The sequence below is a fragment of the Anolis carolinensis genome, chromosome 4 (genome assembly GCF_035594765.1).
Source record: "Anolis carolinensis isolate JA03-04 chromosome 4, rAnoCar3.1.pri, whole genome shotgun sequence".
Classification (NCBI taxonomy): domain Eukaryota; kingdom Metazoa; phylum Chordata; class Lepidosauria; order Squamata; family Dactyloidae; genus Anolis; species Anolis carolinensis.
In genome coordinates this window covers 42,333,784-42,356,931 of record NC_085844.1, presented here as the reverse complement: position 1 = coordinate 42,356,931, position 23,148 = coordinate 42,333,784, and the positions used below count along the sequence as shown (strand labels likewise).

The 23,148-nt window shown below is 38.8% G+C and overlaps 1 protein-coding gene across 2 annotated transcripts; it reads left to right on the top strand.

Annotated features, from left to right (window-relative positions):
• The first annotated feature begins 1,657 nt into the window (after positions 1–1,657).
• Positions 1,658–21,916, top strand: adhfe1 (alcohol dehydrogenase iron containing 1). 2 transcript variants are annotated; one of them, XM_003219626.3, is made up of 14 exons: positions 1,671–1,957; positions 4,581–4,618; positions 8,698–8,741; positions 8,982–9,035; positions 9,913–10,067; positions 10,585–10,781; positions 12,100–12,177; positions 13,756–13,861; positions 15,274–15,426; positions 16,422–16,520; positions 17,070–17,148; positions 17,323–17,419; positions 19,186–19,343; positions 21,147–21,916. In XM_003219626.3, the coding sequence occupies exons 1-14, from the start codon at positions 1,902–1,904 to the stop codon at positions 21,228–21,230; spliced, it is 1,398 nt and encodes a 465-aa protein (XP_003219674.1). In that variant the 5' UTR covers positions 1,671–1,901; the 3' UTR covers positions 21,231–21,916. The 2 variants fall into 2 exon arrangements, 1 of the variants encoding a protein (XP_003219674.1); XR_506107.3 differs by lacking the exon at positions 17,323–17,419 and having other exon boundaries at positions 1,658–1,957.
• The last annotated feature ends 1,232 nt before the right edge of the window (positions 21,917–23,148 follow it).

Here is a 23,148-nt window from a genome sequence, read left to right as displayed (position 1 = left end):
GTTTTAGACCAAAAGTGGGCAACAGCAACCGCATTGTCCGTAGCTTTAAGCAACTCCTCCTCTGTACATGAGGTAGGACATTGTGGGCAAGCATACATATGCGGAGTTGTTTGTTCTGCTCCACAGTCACACAAGGTGGAGGATTCCCCCAGGTAGTGCCACCTTGCCAAGTTGTCTTTAGATCTGCCCACTCCGCTTCTGAGTCTGTTCAGGGACTTCCAAGTTGCCCATTCTTGGTTTGCCCCTGGAGGAAGACCCTCATGGGGGGCCATCCAGTTGGAATTGCCAGGTTTAGCTGCCCAGAGGGACACCCTTGCTGCTGCTGGGGGAACATCAAGAGGAGTGGTGGTTCTCATGAAGCCCTTCCTTGACTTGAGTCTGGTGGGAGGAGGCTGATAGTCATGCAGTGGATGCCTTTCACAATGTTCGACCTTATTTCTCTCACCCTCCTGTCGCACGTCAGGAGGGGCAATGCCAGCATTGGAAAAAATTATATATATATATATATGTATGTATGTATATAAAATTAGCATAGCAAGTTCCTATGGCACAGGAGACAAGATGGAACTATCTTCCTGGCTATCCGGTTGGTATGATGTCTTCCTGGCCCCTTCCTTCTTCACTCTGGCCCCAGAGTGGCAGTTATTTCTTGGGGGGAAAGGCTCCCAACGGATGACACAGGCTTCAAATGAGTTTCACTCAGGAAATATCAGCACCATAGCATGCTGCAAATTGCTATGTTGCAACATGCTATACATCTCACCATGTTAAAACACTGGATGTGACTCATAATGAGATATACTGCATTATCACAGGATGTCTATGCCATACACCACTGGAGAAATTATACTGTTTAGCCAGTATTGCATCACCTGACATTCATCGGGAAGTAGCAGCCTGTAATGAAAGGACCAAGGCATTCGCATCTCCAACCATCCTCTTCAGATATCAGCAAGCATGCCAACGCTTTAAATCAAGAAATAGCTTCCTAAGATCTACAGAGATACTCACCGGAACACTTTAGCAAGTGAGAGTCCAAAAGTGGCAGGCTAAAACCTGAAATCTCAATCAGTGGCTGATACTGCATGAGGGACTCCCCCCTGGGCACACAGAAGGCTGGGCGACTCGGAAGGCACCATGAGGTGAAGAGCTAACCTTAAGAAATGGGACTACAAAGTGGAGTAGGCAACATGCAAGTGTGGAGATGAGCATACCACAGACCACTTACTATAATGCAACCCGAGCTCTGCCACATGCACAATGGGGAGCCTTCTTATATAGCAACACCAGAGGCACTCCAAGTGGCCAGCTTCTGGTCAAAGGACATTTAGCATAATGCCAAGTTTAACTCTGTTTGTGTTTTAAAATACATTATAACTGTATTCTCAATTTACTTCTGACATGATAAACAAACAAAGCAGCATGAGAGAGCCATGGGAATTAGTTAATGTTTTGAAACCTGAACTGTTTGAAATGGCTAAACCATGCTCAGTAGAATGAATAAGCACTGAGAGGGGGGTAACAACAGGACTCCCTTATCCATAGATTAGATAACCAGAGTTTCACTTACTCATGCTGCAAAAATATTTTCCCTCCACCCAAAAAGTATTTATGGATCTCTGCAAGTTCTCCAGTACAATTATATTGTATTCTGAAAATGTAGGGTTCAATGTTATAAAAGTTTCAATTACCCATAGGTGGTCTTGGAACATATCCCTTGTGGATACAAAGATCATACTGTATTGTGCTTGAAGACTTCCATGCCATTCTGCTGGTAATCTGATACTGTGCCCTGAGCTGTTCCAAAGGAACAACCAATCTCTCTCTTTCTCTGTTTACACGGTCTTTCCTCACTGCTTTCCCGTCGTGCCTTGCTGACCCAAGGAAAGTCTGCAGGAGCCATGGCAGGGGGACGGGAGAGGGTCGCTCATTTGTTGAAGCAACTGCACCGAGCCTCGTGAGTGTTTCTGTCTTCTCCCATTCTCTATTTGTTCATACTCGTGTGTGAATGGCTCTCATAAAGCTGTCTTCCCAAACCTGGCACCTTTATAACATTACAAACAGGAACACTGCAATTTCCTTTTTTAATACTTGAGAAATCTTCAGTTTGTAGAAGAAGAAGAAAAACTTTCTTTTTAGAAATGTGTCCCTTTCAGAAGTTGTAAACTTTACCAAGTTACATTTGCCTTGTAAGAAAACAGGCAAGGAGAAAAGTTTGTTTCAAAAGTGTTTTTTATCACAGGAATGGTCTTTGATAAATGGTCTCCTCCCCTGGGGGAGAAGAGCGGTATATAAATTAAATAAATAAATATTTGCTGAAAGTACGCGGGTTGAATGAAAAGTAATGCTTCCACCTTCGTTACTTGGGTTTGGATGGGAATATTTTAATAAATCAAACACAGAAATAATCCTTTGAATGTGCTCTTTAACTACCGCTATTCACTTTTCCACATAATCACCAGACAATTGGATACATTTCTGCCAACAATGAACAAATTTTCTGAAGCCGTCACAGAAGAAGTTGTCACTCTGTTTCCGCAACCAGCGTCTCACAGTACCAGATCTTCCGATAGCCAAGCAAAGCATTAATGTGACCTACATGTTCTTGTGAAATGCCGATTATGCTTGAAATTTCTCTCTGAGTGATACGACGCTCATCCTGAATCAATCTGTCAACCTTTTGCTTGTGAAACTCGGTGGTTGCTGTCACAGGACGTCCAACTCTTTGTTTGTCAGATGTTCCCACCTCAACATCTTTAAACTTACTTGCCCAACGAAGCACAGTACTCACATCAACACAATCACCATAAACAGCTTGCATTCTCTGATGAATCTCCTTTGCGGTGACACCTTCTGCTGTCAAGAATTCAGTGATTGCATGTTGCTTAAGTCACATTGACCGACCATCTGCGCAGGGTTCCAAACTTCGCAATTTAACAATACAACTGTTCAATGCTAAGGCTTCCTGCCAAATGGAACTGTAGAGGAGAGTCTACTGAACAAGCCAGTACCTGCCGCATACCAGAACTGTCATCTGTTGAGAAGTTACGAAGATGGAGGCATTACTTTTCATTCAACCCTCATATGTAGCAGGTAACAGGGCTTTTTATAGGCACCAAGGGCAGACAGACACAACACGTAAATATTTTTGTTTTGTATCTTCATGTTGATTTCAACTTACAGCAAATGCATTTTTGGCAAGGTTTATTCAGAAGGGGTGTGACTTCCCCAGGGCTAAGTGGGGGATTCAAACCCTTCTTTGCTTGACTCAGGCTAACAGCTACACCACACTGGCTCTATTGTATATACCAGGCATGGGCAAACTTGGGCCCTCCAAGTGTTTTGGACTTCAACTCCCACAATTCCTAACAGCCACTTAAGCAACTGAGGGAAGAAAGGAAGGGACCTGAGACTGTTAGGAATTGGGGGAGTTGAAGTCCGAAACATCTGGAGGGCCCAAGTTTGCCCATGCCTGGTATATATGTAGGTAGGTATTTCTATTATCTTCATGTCCACCATATCCTCCAGGTCACATTTCTTTTGGGAGATACATTATTAAAATGCAATCATTAAAAATACCAAAAGGAAAAAAGTAAAATTTTTAAGCTGCAGGAAAAGATAGTTAGTAATTAATTGTGAAGGTTTTTTTCTAACTGGTTTCTATCATATATCAAAACACAAAATTAATTACATCTATAGGGGAGGTGGGACTGATTGATACATTTTTTGCGTAGATCCAAAGATACCACTTTAAGTATACAAAATTTCCTATAGAATCATAATCTTCCTCTCTCATAATTTCTCTTATATTGGGATCATCTGTGTAACTGGCTGTTACACATGTTAGTAGATTCAGGACAGATCACAAAAAAGTTGCAATATACAAGTTAGTACATGGTGCTCCATGCAGTCATGCCAGCCACATGACCTTGGAGGTGTCTATGGACAATGCCGGCTCTTCAGCTTAGAAATGGAGATGAGCACCAAGCCCCAGAGTCAGACATGACTAGACTTAATGTCAGGGGGAAACCTTTACCTTGCTTTTTGTTTTTCTGTTTAAGTAACAGCAGGAAGATCTAGACTCCTATTCTCTTTATGGTCCTCTCGGTATCATCTGGTTAACCACTGTGGCTTTGTGGGAAGGAAGATGCTGGAGCCACAAAAGTTTTTGGTTCTTATCCAACAGGGATCTCTTCATTTGTTTATACGCCTTCTGGATTGCTCAGCCTTATTAAGATAAAACGAATGCTAAATCAAATTTGTTGGTTTTTAAAGTGCCAAAAGAAATGATGTTGTTATTCCTTTACTATTATTCTAAATAGGCCTGGTCAGTTTCTAAGTCTGATTAAATCTTACTAAAGCATATTCAGATTAGACTGGAACATTATAGGAGCATTGACTAAGCATTTTAATTAGTAAAAAAGTATTTCCACTTTGGGACACTAGGTGGCAAGAGGCATTTGTGAAATAATACTACTATATAATACTACCAATAATAATTTACAACTATATTGTGCTGATACTCCTTGAATCCTCTTCCCTTTATTACACAAACTGATTCCCTTTTTCCTTTTCATTAGATGTGCGTGCCCTGCTCATTCCCATGTTTATTCACAAGGTAAGACTAGAATTCTTCCGAATCTGCATCTGTGGTCCTTGATTTTAAGCCCTTCCAAATTCAAGTTTCTATTCTGCATACATTATGACATCAACTACCCAATGTGCTACTCAAAAGCTAGGGTCTAGAAATTTAGTGATGTATTTACAAATTATTATTATTATTATTATTATTATTATTATTATTATTATTATTATTAGCAGCAGCAGCAGCAGCATTCTGAGGTTTCTGCTTATAAAGCTTGTTTATAAAGCTGTTGTCCTTTCAACTCTGTTGTACTCCTGTGAAACATAGACCATCTACAAATGTCACTCCCAACTTTTGGAAAAATTTCATTAGCACTGCTGCCAAAAAATCCTGCAAATCTCCTGCAAAGACTGGTGGACAAACATCAGCATTCTGGGACAAACGAAGACCACCAGCAATTAAGCAATGACTCTCTGCCATCAACTTTGCTGGACTGGCCACATTGTCCAAATGCCTGATCACCACCTCTCAATGCAGTTAGTTTATTTTCAGCTCAAGAACGGAAAATGGAATGTTGGTGGACAGGAAAAGAGATTGAAAGATGAGCTTAAAGGTACCCTAAATATGTGGAATAAACACTGAGAACTGGGAAGCCCTGGCCCTCAAGCGCTCTAACTGGAGGTCAGATGTTTCCAACAATGCTGTGGATTTTGAAGTGGCAAAAATGGAAGGCAAAAGGAAGGAACTTGCCTAGAGGAAACCACGTCAAGCAAACCCTTAACAGGAGTGTCTTCCATCTGGAAATTGATGTTCTCATTGCAAAAGACCATGCAGATCCAGAATAGGTCTCTTATGGACCGACCACCGAGACTCTACCCTTGGAAGACAATCATACTCGGCCACAAGCAATGGCCTGTGATGATGATGATGTTTCTGTACCATTTTCAGATTTTGGAAGTTGTTTTCTTGGCAAAGCTTCCTATCTTACTCCATACACTCAACTCCTTCAAGTCTCCATCATTAAAGGAAACTGTGTTTGTATTCTATTACACAGTAAGGCTATTGATGCCCATTTGAGCACAAACAATGGAGATAAGTAGCTCTTTTGCAATCCTCTCATGAGGAATAATGGGATACCCCTTTCTTCTCCCTTTAGAAAGGACTGGCCCAATAATTTTCCTGACTGATATAAGATGGTGCATTCCCATCCCATCCCCAGGTGACTCCATGTACAAAAGGCAATCAGTTTAGCTTGTGAATCCAATTACAAAACAGACAAAAGGACAGCATGCTCCTCTACACCTGAGGACAGCAATGAAGACTAGTAGGCATAGATCAACTCATACATGCATGGTACTTTTAGCTGCGTTCTGCATGAACCCATCTAATTCCTGGGATGGTTATTTTACTTTGCCTAATGGCAAGACTACTCCTGCCTTTCTGTAAGAGGTGTTTTCTATTTCTAAAGTAACTAGAAGGTAAATAGTTACTTTAGAAATAGAAAACACTTCCCCCTATCTATCTCATTTATTATTATTATTATTATTATTATTATTATTATTATTATTATTATTATTACTATTGACACAAAGACACAGTATGTATCACAAAATCACAAGTCGAACACTTCCCAAGCATTTGGGACTGTGTGATGTATTTTCGGATGATGTGTACAGATCCCAGTAAGGTGGCCTTTTGCAGTTGACAGATCGTATTATTATTATTATTATTATTATTATACCGCTTTTTCTCTCCATACAGAGATTCAAAGCCGCTCACAACTAAAGCATAGCAATACAACTTCAAATATACAAATATACAAGTATTAAAACAGTATTGACTATCATTAAGAGCATGCTTGGGGGTCGCATAATTATTGTGATCTCATTATTATCTCAACACCCATAAGAGAGCACAAAGCACAAAACTTAAACCACATAATATTCTTACTCTGCTGCCTAAAAAGGTTAGACTTAATAGGGCATGAAATTACCTCAAGTATCACTGAGTTCACTTTGGCGATATGTTTTCCATGATTTTATTAGTAGTGAATTATCATGGAGTACCTATGTCCTGTAGCAGTGGAGAAGCTAAGGAAGAAATTACTCTTTGGCAGAAATAAAATGGTCAAAGATTGAGAGGGCAGAGCATTATCAGCCAGGTTTGCTTAGGCTGGCAGTAGAGTCTTGCTTAGGCTATCACTAGGAGCCATATGAACACTTTCCAACATTTGCACTGTTGAATTAATGGAGTAAAACAGGCATGTAAGATTTTTTTAGTTGCTATTTGTTTTAGTAATGTTATATACTTTGTGTATGCCACAGCAAACCTTTTATTAGACAAGTACCTTATGTAATTTTCTTTTTAAAAATAATCATAGTGACGAGATTGTGAATGAATGAGGTTATTGTGATTTCTCGCCAAAAAATAGTCTGTGTTTTACAAGTATATGTAGTGCAGGGGAAACAATATAATTTTTCAGGCTCAATAAAGTCTTTAGCAGAAGCTTAGCTCTACCAAATAATGCAACAGCAGGACATCTATCATACCATCAAAAGGAGATAGTGTAAGTGGCTTGGACATGTATTTGGGATGTCAAATTAATTACAGAAACTACAACAGACTCAGACATTAGAGGAAGTCAACCATGAAGAGGGCTGGCAAAGAGACAGTGGAAAAAGTAGCCAAGGGTAGCAGACCTATCTGTGAATAGAGAGCACAAAAGAAATGTTTAAAGATATTTATATGTTGAATTATTTGGGTCACCACTCCTGTGTACCCCACAGTAGTTGTAGACCCATTGGCCATGAATTCAAAGACTAAATAATTGATTCAGGTACCATATGGAAGAAGTGGTTTGCTCTTTGGTTGGATTAAGAAAGGCATGGTTTCACTTTCTGGGGGAAAGAGTTACTCTTATCCTTTGCATGCACCACTTTAAAAGTAAACAAGAACTGTGGGCTACTTAAGACTAGATGCATTGAAATTAACCATTGACTTTAGATAGTCCACTCTAAAGATGATTAAATGTGAATCCAACTTTAATCTGCCCCCCTCCCCAAGATCTGCAAAAGCAGCTCCAAAAAAGAAATGGCAACCCAGAAGTATGAAATTTCAGTACAACTGATACGTATATAGCATGCAGATATAATGATAAGTGAGAAGTCAGATGTACTACTCATGCATAGATATCGCCTGTTGCACAGTCACCCATGCTTGGCTCCTGCCAGAAGGAGTGGTAAAACTAACCAAGAATACACCAATAAAGCACTCCTAACAGTAGGCAATCCATCCTCTGTTTAAAGACATATAAAGAAGGAATCTGCCACTTCAAGTCAGGATATTCTTCCTGATGTAATTTGAACCCATTGGTTCATATTTTGAGCCACATTCACTAATTTAATGCTATATTCCACTTCAGCTGCCATGGCAGGTTTACATTTGTAAACCGAGAAAATATGAATACATTCCCCCTCCACAAAACTGCAGACCCCAGGATCAATACATTTAGATCCCGTCACAGATTATGTTCTTTTAAAAACAAAGATGAACAAAGAGGTTTGTGGAAGGAACTACAGATGCTAGACTGTTTTACTGGAGTCATTATTTCCACAAAGACACAATGTTTTCTCTTGCCTTCTGCCCCCTTTTCAACTCCAGTATTTAGACCAATTACTTTGTGAGAAATGGCAAAGTGTTGCCTATAGTATTTAGTCAGAAAATTTTATCTGGGGGATTCTGAGCATTACAGTTCAGAAATGCAATTTCCCCAAGTTCTGGGGAAGGTTTAGGAACAAAGCTTTTAACTCTAAATATCAAACAAATTACTTTTTTTCATAGTGGCTTGGTACTTGCCACTTCTTCCTTTTTATTTTACTAATGAAGACTTGTCAGCGAAGAGATTTCAAATGATGACATTTGTGCAGGACCTAATCCATGAATGTTGGCCATATGTAATCTCAGCAGCATATAATTCTGAAGCTTACATGGAAACTGTTTTCATAGGAATGTACAATTTTTGTGTACAGGTGCCAGTGTGCTTCTTGGAAACAGTTGAAATGTCTTTAGACCAGCCATGGCTTGCTAAATTTGGTATATATTTACTGTTACAGGTATTGGACATGCTGCATCAGGGAAAACAGACTATGCTTTTGAGGTAAACTTTATGAATATGTCAATTAAAAAAATAACAACACTGTTCAAGATAAATCTCCTGCTATTGAAGGTAATGCATATGTCAGATGTATTCACTATATCCAGTATTAGTCCTATGTGGATCAACTCCCTAAAGTGAATGCTATTTATTAGTTACAGCTACAAGTCCCATTGTTTAATTGAAATACACTAGGTAACTATCTGGAGCTTTCTAAAATATGTTCTTTCTTAACTTTTCTAGATGGCTGTTTCCAATATTCGATATGGAAAAGGAGTTACTAAAGAAGTGGGCATGGTAAGCTATCATTCACATGATTCCGCCAGAATTATTACTTTTGTGAAAAACACATATTCTATAATGAAAAAATTTCACCTACCGGTATGTACATATAAGAAATTTAATTCCTAATCACATCTTGGAAGAAATGTTACAGGTAATTATGTTACCAATAATGCATTGCTTTGAAGAGTAAGAAAGGGTAAACTGCATCATTTTCCCCATGCTTTCTTCCATATTTTCTTGTACAACAGGGGTTCTCAACTTTTGGGTCCCCAGGTGTTTTTGTCTACAACTCCCAGAAATCCCAACCAGTTTACCAGCTGTTAGGCTTTCTGGGAGTTGGAGGCCAAAACATCTGGGGACCCACAGGTTGAGAACCACTGCTGTATAACAAGCATGTGGTTTTTAGTGTTTATCATTATTTTCATACTCATTTTTCTTGGGAATCATCTGGCCTTGAAGTGATTATTAAAGATTGAAATGTTTCCTAACATTACCAAAAGAAATGTCACACTTGCAGCAGATGCATTCCTGCATCAATTGGTATGCAATCTGAGGCCATTTTACTGTGCTCCTAATGCTGATGGATCTCTTTATTGTGTGTAGCTGTTCCTACACACAAAAATAAAAATGCAGGATTTGGGAGCATTCCATATTGCTTCCATATGGGGTCTGATTTTATGACTCCAAAAGGATGTACACAGCAATCAACACATGGATTTGGGTTTCCACAAATATATTAGATTTATCAGAAAGTGAGGGATGGAGTGTGGAAAGCCAGAATGGACACCTGACTAGCAAGTTGGCTGTTTAGCATTTTATGGAAGAGTTTCTGTTGTTCTCGGATTGTTTCCCTTTCTCTTCTCTTTCTCCTTTTGTTATCTTGCTCTAGGATCTGCATAATTTGGGTGCCAGAAAGGTTTGCGTGATGACAGATAAAAACCTTTCTCAGCTCCCTCCTGTGAAAGCAGTTCTGGATTCTCTGACCACAAATGGTATAAACTTCCAAATGTATGACAATGTCAGAGTGGAGCCAACAGACCAGAGGTGCATACCCTTTCTCACATTGTTCAACCTGTCATTTACTACTTGATTTCTAAGCTTCTACAAATAAAAGCTTTTGATAAGAGATACTAATTCTTCAGCTTCTGCAGTTTAATAATCAAGATGCTACATTTAATTGACATATGATTATACTACTCTTAAGCCTGGTGGATATACTGAAATAAAATGCTTCACAATTCTGCAAAATGGTCCTTCAGTCCTCAACACACATGTACTCTGACCTAGCCCAATTTTGTAGTGGAAAATCCTTGTGGATATAAATCTGTCAATGGGTGGCTTGAATCTAATGCCTCTCCAAGGCATGTTTGGAGCAGGGAGGGGAGGGAGTCGGGATCATTGACAGTGGTTATATAGACCAGATATCTGAGATGTCAGCTATATATGGGTTTGTTTTTGAGATCTTTATATTTCTCTTTTGAGTATTAACTGCACTGATGATCCTCTGAGAGTTTTGAGTTGGGACAGGATAGAAGAAATCAAAGGATCTTTTCTTTCCAAGCTTCATGGATGCCATCATGTTCGCTAAAAAGGAAGAGTTTGATTCCTATGTCGCTGTTGGTGGAGGTTCGGTCATAGATACCTGTAAAACTGCCAATCTCTATGCATCCAGTCCAGAATCAGATTTTTTGGATTATGTTAATGCTCCAATTGGAAAAGGCAAGCCTGTGAACATCACTCTCAAACCATTGATTGCAGGTAAAAAAAAGCGTGTGGTTGAGCTTTGGTGTACATTTGTGTGTGGTTTTAAATATATATATGTGTATAATATATGTGAGGGTTTCAGTTCAGATATCATAAGTGAGCCTATCCTGTAAATGGCATGTTTAGAAGGCTGCCTAGGAATATTTTGAGCTGTTTGGTGGACCAATGGGAGTAGCATTCACTCACGTTGTCTTCAAGACTGGGGGACCTGGCTATGTCGCAATGTACAGTTGTCTCTCCTTGTTTATTATTGTTAGGGGAGAAGGATCCCTGTGTAAGTGGAAAAATTGTGAATAAAAAGTGCTAATTTTTAATCAGAGAGAACATCTTTCTAGAACTCTTAATTCCTCAAGTGTGATTCTATGACCAGTTTCTTTCAGTTGTGCTGGAGAACCTAGAAAATCTATATTAATCAAATCTATGGATAGTCAGATCTGCCAAAGTTAAGTCTGCAAATATGGAGGACAAATGTATGAGCTTGATTTCTAGCAGTCCTTGATATAGAGCCTGCCCTAGTAAGAGGTAGAATAAAGAGGAAGATGATGTTGGGGGCATGGCACTGAGGTGCAATATTGGAGGTCACATAGCAGCAGCTGGTGGTTTTCATGTCAAAGAAATGGTGAATCCTTTCTAGGCTTTCATGTTTATTTTAAAGGATCCATCTGAAATGCTCCATCCTATCTCAAAAACAGGTTCAGCCCTTTGTAGAGTACCTTTTTGCCAACAGAATAAAATTACCTATAGTCAATTCACCACTCCGTTGACGTGGAGCCATCAATTAAGTACATTTGTTTGTACATAGCTGTTATTTGCATTTCTGAAAATGCCGTGGGAGCCATCCTTTACTCAGCCACAAGCAGCAAAACATTTTGTCAATCCTCTAATTTGCCATTCTGTGGTGGAGTGTTAAAAAGAAGAGCTAAGCTTTCCCACAGGTTCTCCCCTATTTGCTGCCAGTTGTGTTGTGGTGTTCTCCTAGCTGCCACGAACCCCAAGGAAAATGGCAATTGGCAACCAGAAGCTGCTAGGAAAAGGTACCACCACCCAATTTTCCCCCTTTCCTGAAAATGGGCCTGAGTCCAGTTGCTAGTTACAACTAGAATAGATCCATTGAATCAGTAGAGCTTACACAGGTGTAGCAGTTTATCATGTAGCAGTTGCTTCACTTGATCCTCTTCAGGACGATTACATCAGGCCATTGCTCTCCATATCCCAGATTTTGCAACAGCAAATTAAATTTTTGGATTGGTTTGCAATAGAACCGGTATTTGTATGCTAACAAAATTAATTTGTTTTTGTTTTCCCCCCAAAGTTCCTACAACTGCTGGAACTGGAAGTGAAACCACTGGAGTTGCTATTTTTGATTATAAAGAACTAAAAGTAAAAACTGGTAAGGATTTTATCAACAGGCCTGTTTTGTGGATTGCATTATCCTCACTCCCTCCAAAGTTTCTTTGACCTCCATTGAATAGAAAAACCATTGAGAAATATTCACAAATGCATGATAAGAATGATGTGATGCAGAAAACTATCAAAGAAAAGGGAAACACATTTGAAGAAGATTTAAGTGTTCCACTGTGTGTTCAGGGAAGGAGATAAACTGAAGGCTAGGTTTCACAGACAATATCTTTCATTCAAATGTCTGTGGTACACGGTGTGCACACAAACCACCAGTTGGGACTCCTGAACTCCTTGGTGATGGGTCAATAAAACAGCAATTGCAGCAACATAGCAATGAATCTCCAAAGGAATACAAGATCATCTGGCATAGCCTCCTGGGCAGAGATATGTGCCCATTCCAGAACTGGAGGGTGCTTCCCTAAAGGCCAAACTACCATATTTTCTTGAGTCTAATGCGCCATCGAATCTCATGCGCATCTCAATTTTCAAAACCCTGAAACAAAAAAAAAACAAAACAACAAAACAAATTTGCTGCCAAATGTGTTGCACAGAAGCAAAAAGTGTAATTTAGCCATTACAGTTGCTGTCTGCTTAGAATTCCTTATTTAAAACACAAAAGTGTTAGAGTACCAAAGCTTCCAGAAATGGAAAAGAAAGCCTTGGGTGCATCAATGCTGTAGAATGAATCCACTACAATTGCCTTGGTTCAATGCTGTGGAGCCAAGGGTGCTGTAGTTTGACAAAGGTCTTGAGCCTTCTCTGCCAAAGAATGCCGGTGCCTCACCAAACTACAAATCCCAGGATCCCATAGTATTGAACGGTGGCCATTAAATTAGAGGTGATGTCCCTCAAAGCTCCTGAAGCAGCTTCCCCTTTTGCTTTGACTCAGCACTAAGATTATGCTATTATGTGAATCCAATGTGCACCCTAATTTTGGCAAGATAATTTAGCCAAAAATCAGAGCATTAGATTCAAGTGAATAGGGGTATATGTTACCTTAAACACAGCAAGGAATTGAAGATCACTTCTTTCACTCTAAAAAAAAGTTTGTGTGGCCTTGAGTTTTAAATTTTCTATTATCTGGCTTTTGTTTTAAAATATTGGTGACATTCTGCTGGAAGCATGAAAAAGGGAACAAAACTCTCCATTGATACCAGTGTTTTTTCCTTGTTAACTCATGTCCAGAGGGGTATTTTCAATAACAAATGAAATCACATGGCAAGCACTTAAGCATGCTAGTCCTCATCTAAATTAGGGCCTGACACATAGATTATTTTTTTAAAAAACCTGGTATCTAAGGCTGCATGTTTAATATAGTATGAAGTTGGACTCAAGAGAATCCCAGAATAGACATTCTTGTTTGCTGCTTAATACTACTGACATTCATTTAACAGGGGATTTGTCTTATTAGAAGCATAATAAGGTGTTTACAACTTGCCCTTCTTTCTATGGGAATCCTTTAAATCTCTACTAGTGCGTATGATTAGCGGTTTTTATATTATTGCAAAATGCTTTTAGAAGAGTTTTTTTTATTGTAGATTGACAGGAATATAATTTCCATGTTTAGGCATTGCTTCCAGAACTATTAAGCCCTTATTGGGTATAATTGACCCTCTACATACTCTTTATATGCCTGAGCGTGTGACAGCTAATACTGGCTTTGATGTGCTTTGGTAAGTATTTTTAAAGGCATTTTGATATTTCTTGAATGTGTGTATGTTGTTTATTTTTAGTTAAATATTTTAGAACGTGACATAACATTTCAGTTTTCAGGTGATCTACTTGTTTGCTTTTCTTTTCTCCATTCTCTGACCTCTCTCCCTCCTTTCCTTATCCCATTTTTCCTCTGGTATCTTCCTGCTACAAACCTAAACTGAACTGATGATCATTTCCAATTTCCATAGAACACCAAATACTAACAGATCATTTTAAAATAATATAGATTATTTTCTAAAGATACCTTCCCCACTCTCTATGATCCTCACATAGATGAGGGAGGAAAACAAAGGGGGAATATTCCATTGACAGCAATCAAAGTTTTTAAAAATTATTCCTGTGTAGTGGGGGAATTTATTTACCTAGCTGCACCTAAATGTGAAAGAGCAATGTGGAGAGAGAGGAATTTGTAGATAAACTAGACCAAAGCCATAGTAGTTTTATCAGGAAACAGCAGCAATATTGGTTAAATCAGTTGTGTTCCCTTTGTAATGACCACAGTGGTGGTCAGTGTGGTTTCAAATTTGAGCATTTGTATATTATGTCAACATAATGTAGCATTGTTATAGTCACCCCACTTCTCTGAAGATGTAGAAGCATATTGATTTATCCAGGTGTAGTTTTCCTGGAAAGGAGATCACCAGGTATGTTTGATAGTTGTAATTTGTTTACAAATTTTACATGCTAGTAAAACTCTTTTTGGACCACAACTCCCAAAATTCCCAGCTGACAAAGGGATTCCAGGAGTTGTAGTCCAAAAGAGAAAAATTTCCAAGCTCTAGGTTTAATGTGGAGAAAGACACAGATTATCTGTACTACATCAGCCTCCCAAAGAGACAGCAAGTCCTACATCCGACGCTTGTTAGCTGAGCCCAAACTGAACTTATATATTATTATATATTTTTTCCATATAAACAGAGAGCTACATTATATCACCTTTAAAAATAATACCTCACCATCTGTTAGAGTTAGAAGAGAAGAGAGACATGTCTCACATGGATTGCTTAAGAGAGTTTCATCTTTTCCCCTGTTTTTCCAGGAATACTTCATCCCAAAGCAGCATAGAAATTAGCACTTTCCAAACTCCTTAATCTTACAGTGTCTTGTTGTCACTCAACGTGGAAAGATTTGCTAAACATTAAATATCTGGGAGCTGAACAGAGTTTTGCAGTATTACTTCTTTGAAATACAGAATTTCCATCTAGCATAAGGAACTCCCCCAAAAAGTAACTTTTGTTGTGCAGTGGTGCTGTGATAATCACCCCAGAAAAACTGGGAACCCTTTTGTTTTTCAGTAGTATTGATTTGCAAATTCTTACAAAGAAATTTTTAAGTATTTTCCTCCATTCCTTCCCCATCTACCTGCCAGTCATGCCCTCGAATCCTATACTGCCCTTCCTTACCATCAGCGTAGTCCCTGTCCTTCAAATCCAGTGAACCGACCAGCTTATCAAGGAAGTAATCCTATCAGTGATGTTTGGGCCATCCATGCATTGCGGATCACTGCTAAATATTTAAAGAGGTAATGTTTTGCTAAGGACCTTTCATTTATTTCATTAACAGTAGAATTACTCTCTCATGCTATGCAGATGAGCATCTAGCTTTGAATAAAAGAGTGTTTTTATAATGTGGCTCAACCTGGAGGCCTTCAGATGTATTGGTCATGATTGCATTAGTCATGCAAGTTAAAAATTATGGGAGTTGTAGTAAAAACCATCTGGAGGCACTAAGGTGTGTATTAAGGCTGACTTAAATAAGAGTTTGGTTTCCTTAGACAGGTTTTATGAACAGCATACAAAGATTAGCTAAGCAATTCTGAGATTTGTGATGGAAGGGTACATAACCAATGTCACAGTTGTAGAAATAAAAGGCATAAACCTTTTATTATATTAAGCCACTGATGTAGTTGAAACCATGTGCCAGAAATCATACACCATGTACTGTCTACCTGGTGTGACAGTACTGTCACACATACATCAGTTCAGGGATCTTCACAGAACTATGATCTCCAGCAAGAACTGAGTTTGGATACTGATGTCAGTAGGTTCATGTCCTTCATTATGTCAAAACAACTAGAGATATAAATAATTTTTGTTATATGGCTACTGATCTGTACTCTCTTATGAGTTCTAGAAAATGTCTGGAAATATAAACAGCTGAGCAAATATTATAAGGCAACTGTTCATAACTCATGAATTCCAGAAGTTGTGACTTCCTTTTCTTCATGTATCAAAACAAAATAGGAATGTACAAGCTCATTCATGTGAATCGAAATGTATCAACATATGTAACAATGTTGCCTACTTTACTGGCACTAGCTCTCTGGAATCTCAGACCTTTGTCTGTTTACCCAGAGATGCTAGGGACTTAACCCTGAACTACAGTATATTAAACAGAGTGCCTTCACCATGTACTTTGTTGGTGCCACAACAGATCTCTAACACTCTATGGTACAGTTTGCCTTATTCATGTTCACGTATTTGTTTATTTGATTAAATTATTGGCATTTCTGGACAGAGCCATCAGGAACCCCGAAGATGAAGAAGCAAGGGCTAGCATGCATCTAGCAAGTGCGTTTGCTGGCATTGGTTTTGGAAATGCTGGTGTGCATCTGTGGTAAGTTGAGCATTTCATGGCATGAAAATCATCCAAAATGCATGGCAGCTATTCTGCTAACCACTACCACATCCACCTCTAAAAATAGCTGGACATCAGATCAAATAGGAATCAGAAGTGATATTGTCACTTCCAGTGCACCAGCAACAAACCAGTGTGTTTAATAAAGATCCTTGTAGGCAAAAATGCACGCTCCATATTGCTTGCTTCCTGATTTAGAGAACGGACTTCAAAAAGGAGAAACAGAATAAATCCTTCCTTCCAGATTCTTATCTGCCATTGTTACTATCAACATGCAGAACTAAATCTTTGGGTGCATGGAAACTCTGGATCAGGGGCCACAAGTTTTATTTTTGTTTGTATTATTGTTAAAGAATGTCAGTTTACACTTTGATGGAACTGAAACACAGGCTAGTATGGACTGAGCTCTTACATCTACCTGCCTCAACAAAGATCAATTAAGCTAAATATGAAAATCTCTTAGGGTTTTTCTAGTTGTTTGAGGATTGCTTTATTTCCTTCCGTTTTAATGCTATTTTTTCCTTCTAGTCATGGCATGTCTTACCCTATTTCCGGCTTGGTGAAGAATTATAAAGCAAAGGATTATCGTGTGGAGCATTCTTTAGTGGTAACAGCTCATTGTGACTGTTAAGTAATTTGTCTGTAGTTACATAAAATAATGCTACTTTTTATTTTTGATTCCTTCTTCAAGGATTCCTTCGGGTGAGAAGGGCGGGATAGAAATGAGGGAAATAAATACCAATTGTCAGATTAATGTGAGCTATGCGTTTCTTTCCTCCAGCCACATGGCCTTTCCGTTGTCCTTACATCCCCAGCCGTGTTTACTTTCACAGCACCAATGTGTCCTGAGCGTCATTTGGAAGCTGCCCATATACTGGGTACGGTTTTCTTGATAAAACAGAAGCATTAAGTAAACTACTTGCCTGTTCAAGATGCATTTGGCTCTTGCAGAAAATAATAATGCATTTTTAAAGCAATATTGGTTTTGTTTGGAGACAAAGTGGCATAATGAAGCTTGGTATGTTTTTGAAAACTTGTTCCATTTCCTTCCATATGTGGCATGCTTCCTCAATTGGCTGGGCACCAACTGTTCCTAATTTTGGAGTGGAAGCTGAAGAAACGTGTGACCAAAGAGAATCCCTCAGAAAAGCAAAAGTCCCTTAGTGGAGAGTGCCATTCTACTTGCTTCTAGGACTCAATGTGTCAGCTTTGCTGATAAGCAATACACAGCAAATTTTATTTTAGTTTCATAGCCTAGTTACTTACTGAGATAAAGCACTAAATGTGGAGTGGCTGCTGGGTTGTCAAGTTGAATATGGAATCAAGTTCTCTTACCTTAAATATTTTACATATTATGGAAACAAAGGCATGATGAAGAGTTCAGCCAAGTGGAACTGTGCAACATCTCCAGCCCACCTTTTAGCTGCTGTATTCCATTATCAACACAAACATTTTCTGACTAGTAGAAATAGTGATGGGAAAATTAAGTGCTGTGCATCCAGCTATAGGAACATAGCTAGGCACTTTTGTTCCACTGCTCTAGCTGTCCAATAAGCCAATAAATGGCTTTGTTGCAATGGGAATGCAGCAGCAAAGATGGATAGGAGAAGAGAAGGAGACATTTTTTATTTCCACCTGGTGTAACTTTAAATCTCCAGAATCTGTAAACTCTTAAAGATACAAGAAGCCCTGTCCCAAATTTTCACTAGTGTGTGTGTGTGAGAATCATAGAATCATAGAGAGAGAGAGAGAGAGAGAGAGAGGGAGGGAGAGAGGGAGAGAGAGAGAGAGAAAGAAAGGAGAGAATGCATGCCCATTAATTCAGACTTACTATATTGCTCGTAAACGTTAGCCTGATCTGTTTTGATACACAATTATAGTACTGTGATTCCACTTTAATAGTCATCGCTGCATCCTCTGATTTATAGTTTGCTGGACTGTGGCCCTCTGGCTGAAAAGGTACCAGTATTCTCTAGGATGGAACCATGGCAATTGAAGTGAAATCATAGTGCTATAACTGTGTGGTGCGAAAGGGAGTATATTGTTTGGTTGAAATGGCCTTTCAGTGTACTGGTCCTCATGTCCTTTAGGGACTATATGTACATGAAAAGGGGATGAGCACACAGTTCCAAATTTGGTCTCCGTTTACACTTGTCTTTCTACAGACAAGCCAGACAAAACTGGACATGTAAAAAACCTTGTTATGAAAAAGCAGACTCCTCTTCTGCCTTGTTGAGCTCTCTTTGACAGCTTTACACCATGATTACCCCATGTTTTAGGTCAGGAGAATCCATCCATCCTAAGTGCTACTCAACAAAATCATGATAGTGTCTCTTATGCATCTCTTGTGGTCCATCCTACTGGTTTCTCAATCATCCCCATGTGCCACCACCATATTAGTAGTCATCTGGCTAGCAAAAGCATAAATGGCAGAAATATTCTGTCTTACGATAGTTGCTTTCCAAGTCAGTTTTAATTGTGTTTCTAAACTATAACTGAAAATTTGTTAATTATCTATCAATTGACATGACCTTCAGAGGAATGCTTCCTGTGTGCATCTAGTCATGCAAGTTTTGCTTATTTTGCTTGTTTATTATTTGAGTAGCAGTAGTGAACACTTTTTTTTTACTTGCTCTCATTTTAGGAGCTAACATCAGCAATTCCAAAGTCAGAGATGCTGGGCTTATTTTGGCAGACACCCTCCGGGAATTCTTGTTTGACCTGAATGTTGATGATGGCTTAGCTGCTCTTGGTTATTCTTCAGCTGATATCCCTGCCTTAGTTAAAGGCACATTGCCCCAGGTAGGACAAACAGCAAAGATCGTTTCCCTTAAAATAAACATTTCCTTCCATTTTCCCCTTTCTTGTCTTTGTTTGTCTTTTGGTAGGAGACAATCGTGAATGAGGGCTTTGACACACTACAGTATTCTAGAGGTCCCTCCTTATTTTTACTGTACTTTGCTTTCTCTGCTTCTCTTTGAGAGCATTATTTGCTCAGCAGTGAAGTCACAATGGATATGAGGCCACAGATTAGTCATCTTTCCACTATTGGTTGATTGTTTCTAATATCTCAGTATAATGCTGTGTTTGAGGTACTAGTTAGAGAAATAAATGGAGAATATAGAAGTCTGAACTGAGAGCCCTATAAGCATCCCAGGTGAAACAAAGACCCTTTATCCATTTTAATATCTATCCACCATGAAGAATGTACACAAGTCAGCTGAATTACGTTTTCTGCCACTTACTCACACAAAAAGAATGAAACTAACAGATAAAGAGGGCTAGTCCAAACTAGAGTATATTTTTTTTTCATGTCAGAAGCAACTTGAGAAACTGCAAGTCGCTTCTAGTGTGAGAGAATTTGCCATCTGCAAGGACGTTGCCTAGGGGATGCCCAGATGTTTTTTTAAAAATGTTTTTACCATCCTTGTGGGAGGCTTCTCTCATGTCTCATGCACGGGGAGCTGGAGCTGACAGAGGGAGCTCATACATGCTCGCCCCCAGGTGAGATTCAAACCGGCAACCTTCAGGTCAGCAACCCAATCTTCAAGTCAGCAGTCCTGCTGGTACAAGGGTTTAACCATTGTGCCACCGGGGGTCTCACTAGAGGAGATGCATTCAATTAATTCTTGAATGGTAAGTCAGCATATATGTAAAGCCCATCAATTCAATTTCTCTACTATAAGTAGTAGTAGCAAAAGAATTCAGACTTGTGTATTTATTAAGAGTATTATAGCAAGAAAGCAAATACCTGTGAATCTTGGCTTGGAAACACATTTATTAATACTATTCAGGTCAGCCCTCCAAGCATAGCTTTAAGATATGAGATTGCATTTCTTCATGTTGTGCCCTTTTGACTAGACTACATGTAGAAAGGAAAAGAATATTCAGAAATATGCTTTAAAAATGGAATTTACATTGTTTCCATTTCTGCAGGCCCCTTCCGCTTCTATACCCAGTGAATGTGGAAAGCTAACTGTATTGAGAAATTATCACAAGAAGAATGCTAGATTTCTGAGAATCTTCACAGTCCAGAACTTATTCTGTGCAAAATTCACACATGGTTGTTTAGCAAAGAAAACATCATTCTCTGCCACAGTAGGAGTATTCCATGCAAAATTCACAAGTAGTAATTCCATGCAGAAAACAGCATATTCTACAGAAGCTGTTTTCTGTGCAGAACAGCCTTGTGTGAATTTTTGGCAGAATTGCCAATAGATGTTGAAGTCTCAGTTTTTTGAAGTCTTTCTCATAGTGGGAAGAACATGGCTGAAATTACTTAAGGATGTTCATGCACATTTTAGATAGCTCCATCAACAGCAAACATCAGGAAAAAAGGTCCTACTTGGACAAAGTATTTGAAAGCAAAGATAGAAAAAGCAATACCTCTGTGTCTGCCAATTAAACCCAAAGGGGTTTACTTTAAAGAGGTATGTCTAAGATTGCAGCAGTCGGAAAAATGTATTGTACCACACGGAAACCAAATTGATTTCGGTAGGATTGCTTTAAAAGGCAGCTGCTCTTTCAGTTCTAATTAAACATGGATTTGTAATCTGGTATTTCCCCAACCTTTAGATAATTCCATGTTACTTTTCTCTTTTTAAGGAACGAGTGACTAAATTATCTCCACGTCCCCAAACTGAAGAAGAATTATCTGCTCTGTTTGAAGCTTCCATGAAACTGTATTAGCTTGACAAACATTGACGCTTTCTCAGTAATATCTTAACCTTTATTGAAAGGGAATAAAGAAGTTCAAAACATACGAATGCCAGCCATATAGGACGAAGGCTGTCTCCTCTTCTTTCTTCATCCCTGTCAGTGGAACAACCTTCTCTGCCAAAGGGTATTGGTGTCTCACCAAACTACAACTCCCATGAATGCATTCCATTGAGCCGAGTCAAACTGCATTAATTCTACAGTGTAGATGCACCCCAAGTTAAGGGCCGCACATGGTGCTGAATACCTCCTGCAATGCATCAACAAGTACATACGCTGGCATAATGAGAGGTTACACCAGCATATGCCACCCACAGCATTCCAACCAATGTTATCCACAGAGCCAATGCCAAAACAGAACCTGCCATATTTCTGTGACTTCAAGTAGCCAAACTTCTCACCAATAAGCGTGGCTGAAATAGACTATCTAAATGTTCACCTGTGGTTTCAGATTTCCTGTGATTCTAAATATTTTCTACAATGTTAAAGAATGTTTTTAATTCTTGTAAAGAGACCAGTTTAGTCAGAGTGTTGCCACTGTAAAAGTAATGCCTTTTTCTTACTTCTATAAGGAAGCTTAAAATAATATCTGGGGCAACACATTTTTATGATTAATATGCAACTGACCTAATAAATTTTAATAATGTCCACTTTAAGAATTAGTTTTAAGTTGTTATATTTCATCAAATCTTCCCGATAGGCTATCCAAATCTTATTGGAATCTGCAAAAATTGTCTACAATTTTATTATTGTCTTTGATATTCCTATTAAATTCCAATCTGATCATTTTGTCCTTAGAACTTGAAGCCTGACTGAATTGTAAGTTCAGAGCATTTCAACTTGCCAATTTATTATCTCTATATCAAGTGGGCCAAACGCTATTGATAAAGAGTAAGCCTTTCCAAGTTTAGAGAACTCTGTCCGCTAGAGGCATTTATAATTCAGAACTCCCTTTCAAAAAAGAAAAGGACACTTTGTTGTTGTTTTTTTTATGACTGCCTGAACTCTTATTTATTTATTTATTCACAGTATTTATATCCCACCCTTCTCACCCCGAAGAGGACTCAGGGCGAATCACATTACACATATAAGGCAAACATTTAATGCCATAACAGAGACAGAGACAGACGCAGGCTGGCCTCGAACTCATGACCTCTTGGTCAGAGTGATTTGTTGCAGCTGGCTACTAACCAGCCTGCACCACAGCCTCTTACCTCAAAAAAGCTATTGCCCACCCATTCTGTGTTAGGACCTTTTTATGGCTGTATACAGAATGTGGGTCTGTAGGTCAATTTAGTGCTTGTAAAAGGGGCTGGCAGGAGGTGGAGATGGTGGCATCAGGCGTTTTCAGATTAGTGAAAAAACAAAGATGCAACATTATAGCAACATGCTTCATTTGGTTTCAGTATTTTTTGGACTCAGACTTTTCCAAAAATGTTTGGAAAAATAGGTAAGAGACAGAAATAAGTAACTGCATGTTTCAACTTGCGCAACATGGTAGAGTTTGAGCATTGTACTATGACTCTGGAGACTAAGGTTCAAATCCATGCACAACAATGGAAACGCTCTCATCAGGAAGTTCATACTCTCTCAGCCTCAGAGAAAGGCAACCCCCCTTTGAATAAATTGTGCCAATAAATTAGGGTTGCCATATGTCAGAAATAACTTGAAGGCACACTACAATAACAATGTTTCAGCTGCTGAATACTAATAAACAGATGCATTGGAAATTCTCATTACCTCACAAACACTGTAGATTAGGCAACAACACAAAAAGAGAGTGAGAATATGTATTCAGGACAAAATTTAATTGGTTTGTCAATATTCAATATTCAAAAAAGTATTTTCCTTGCAGCCCTGTGAAAATTCTTAAGAAAACGTATTCTTAAGA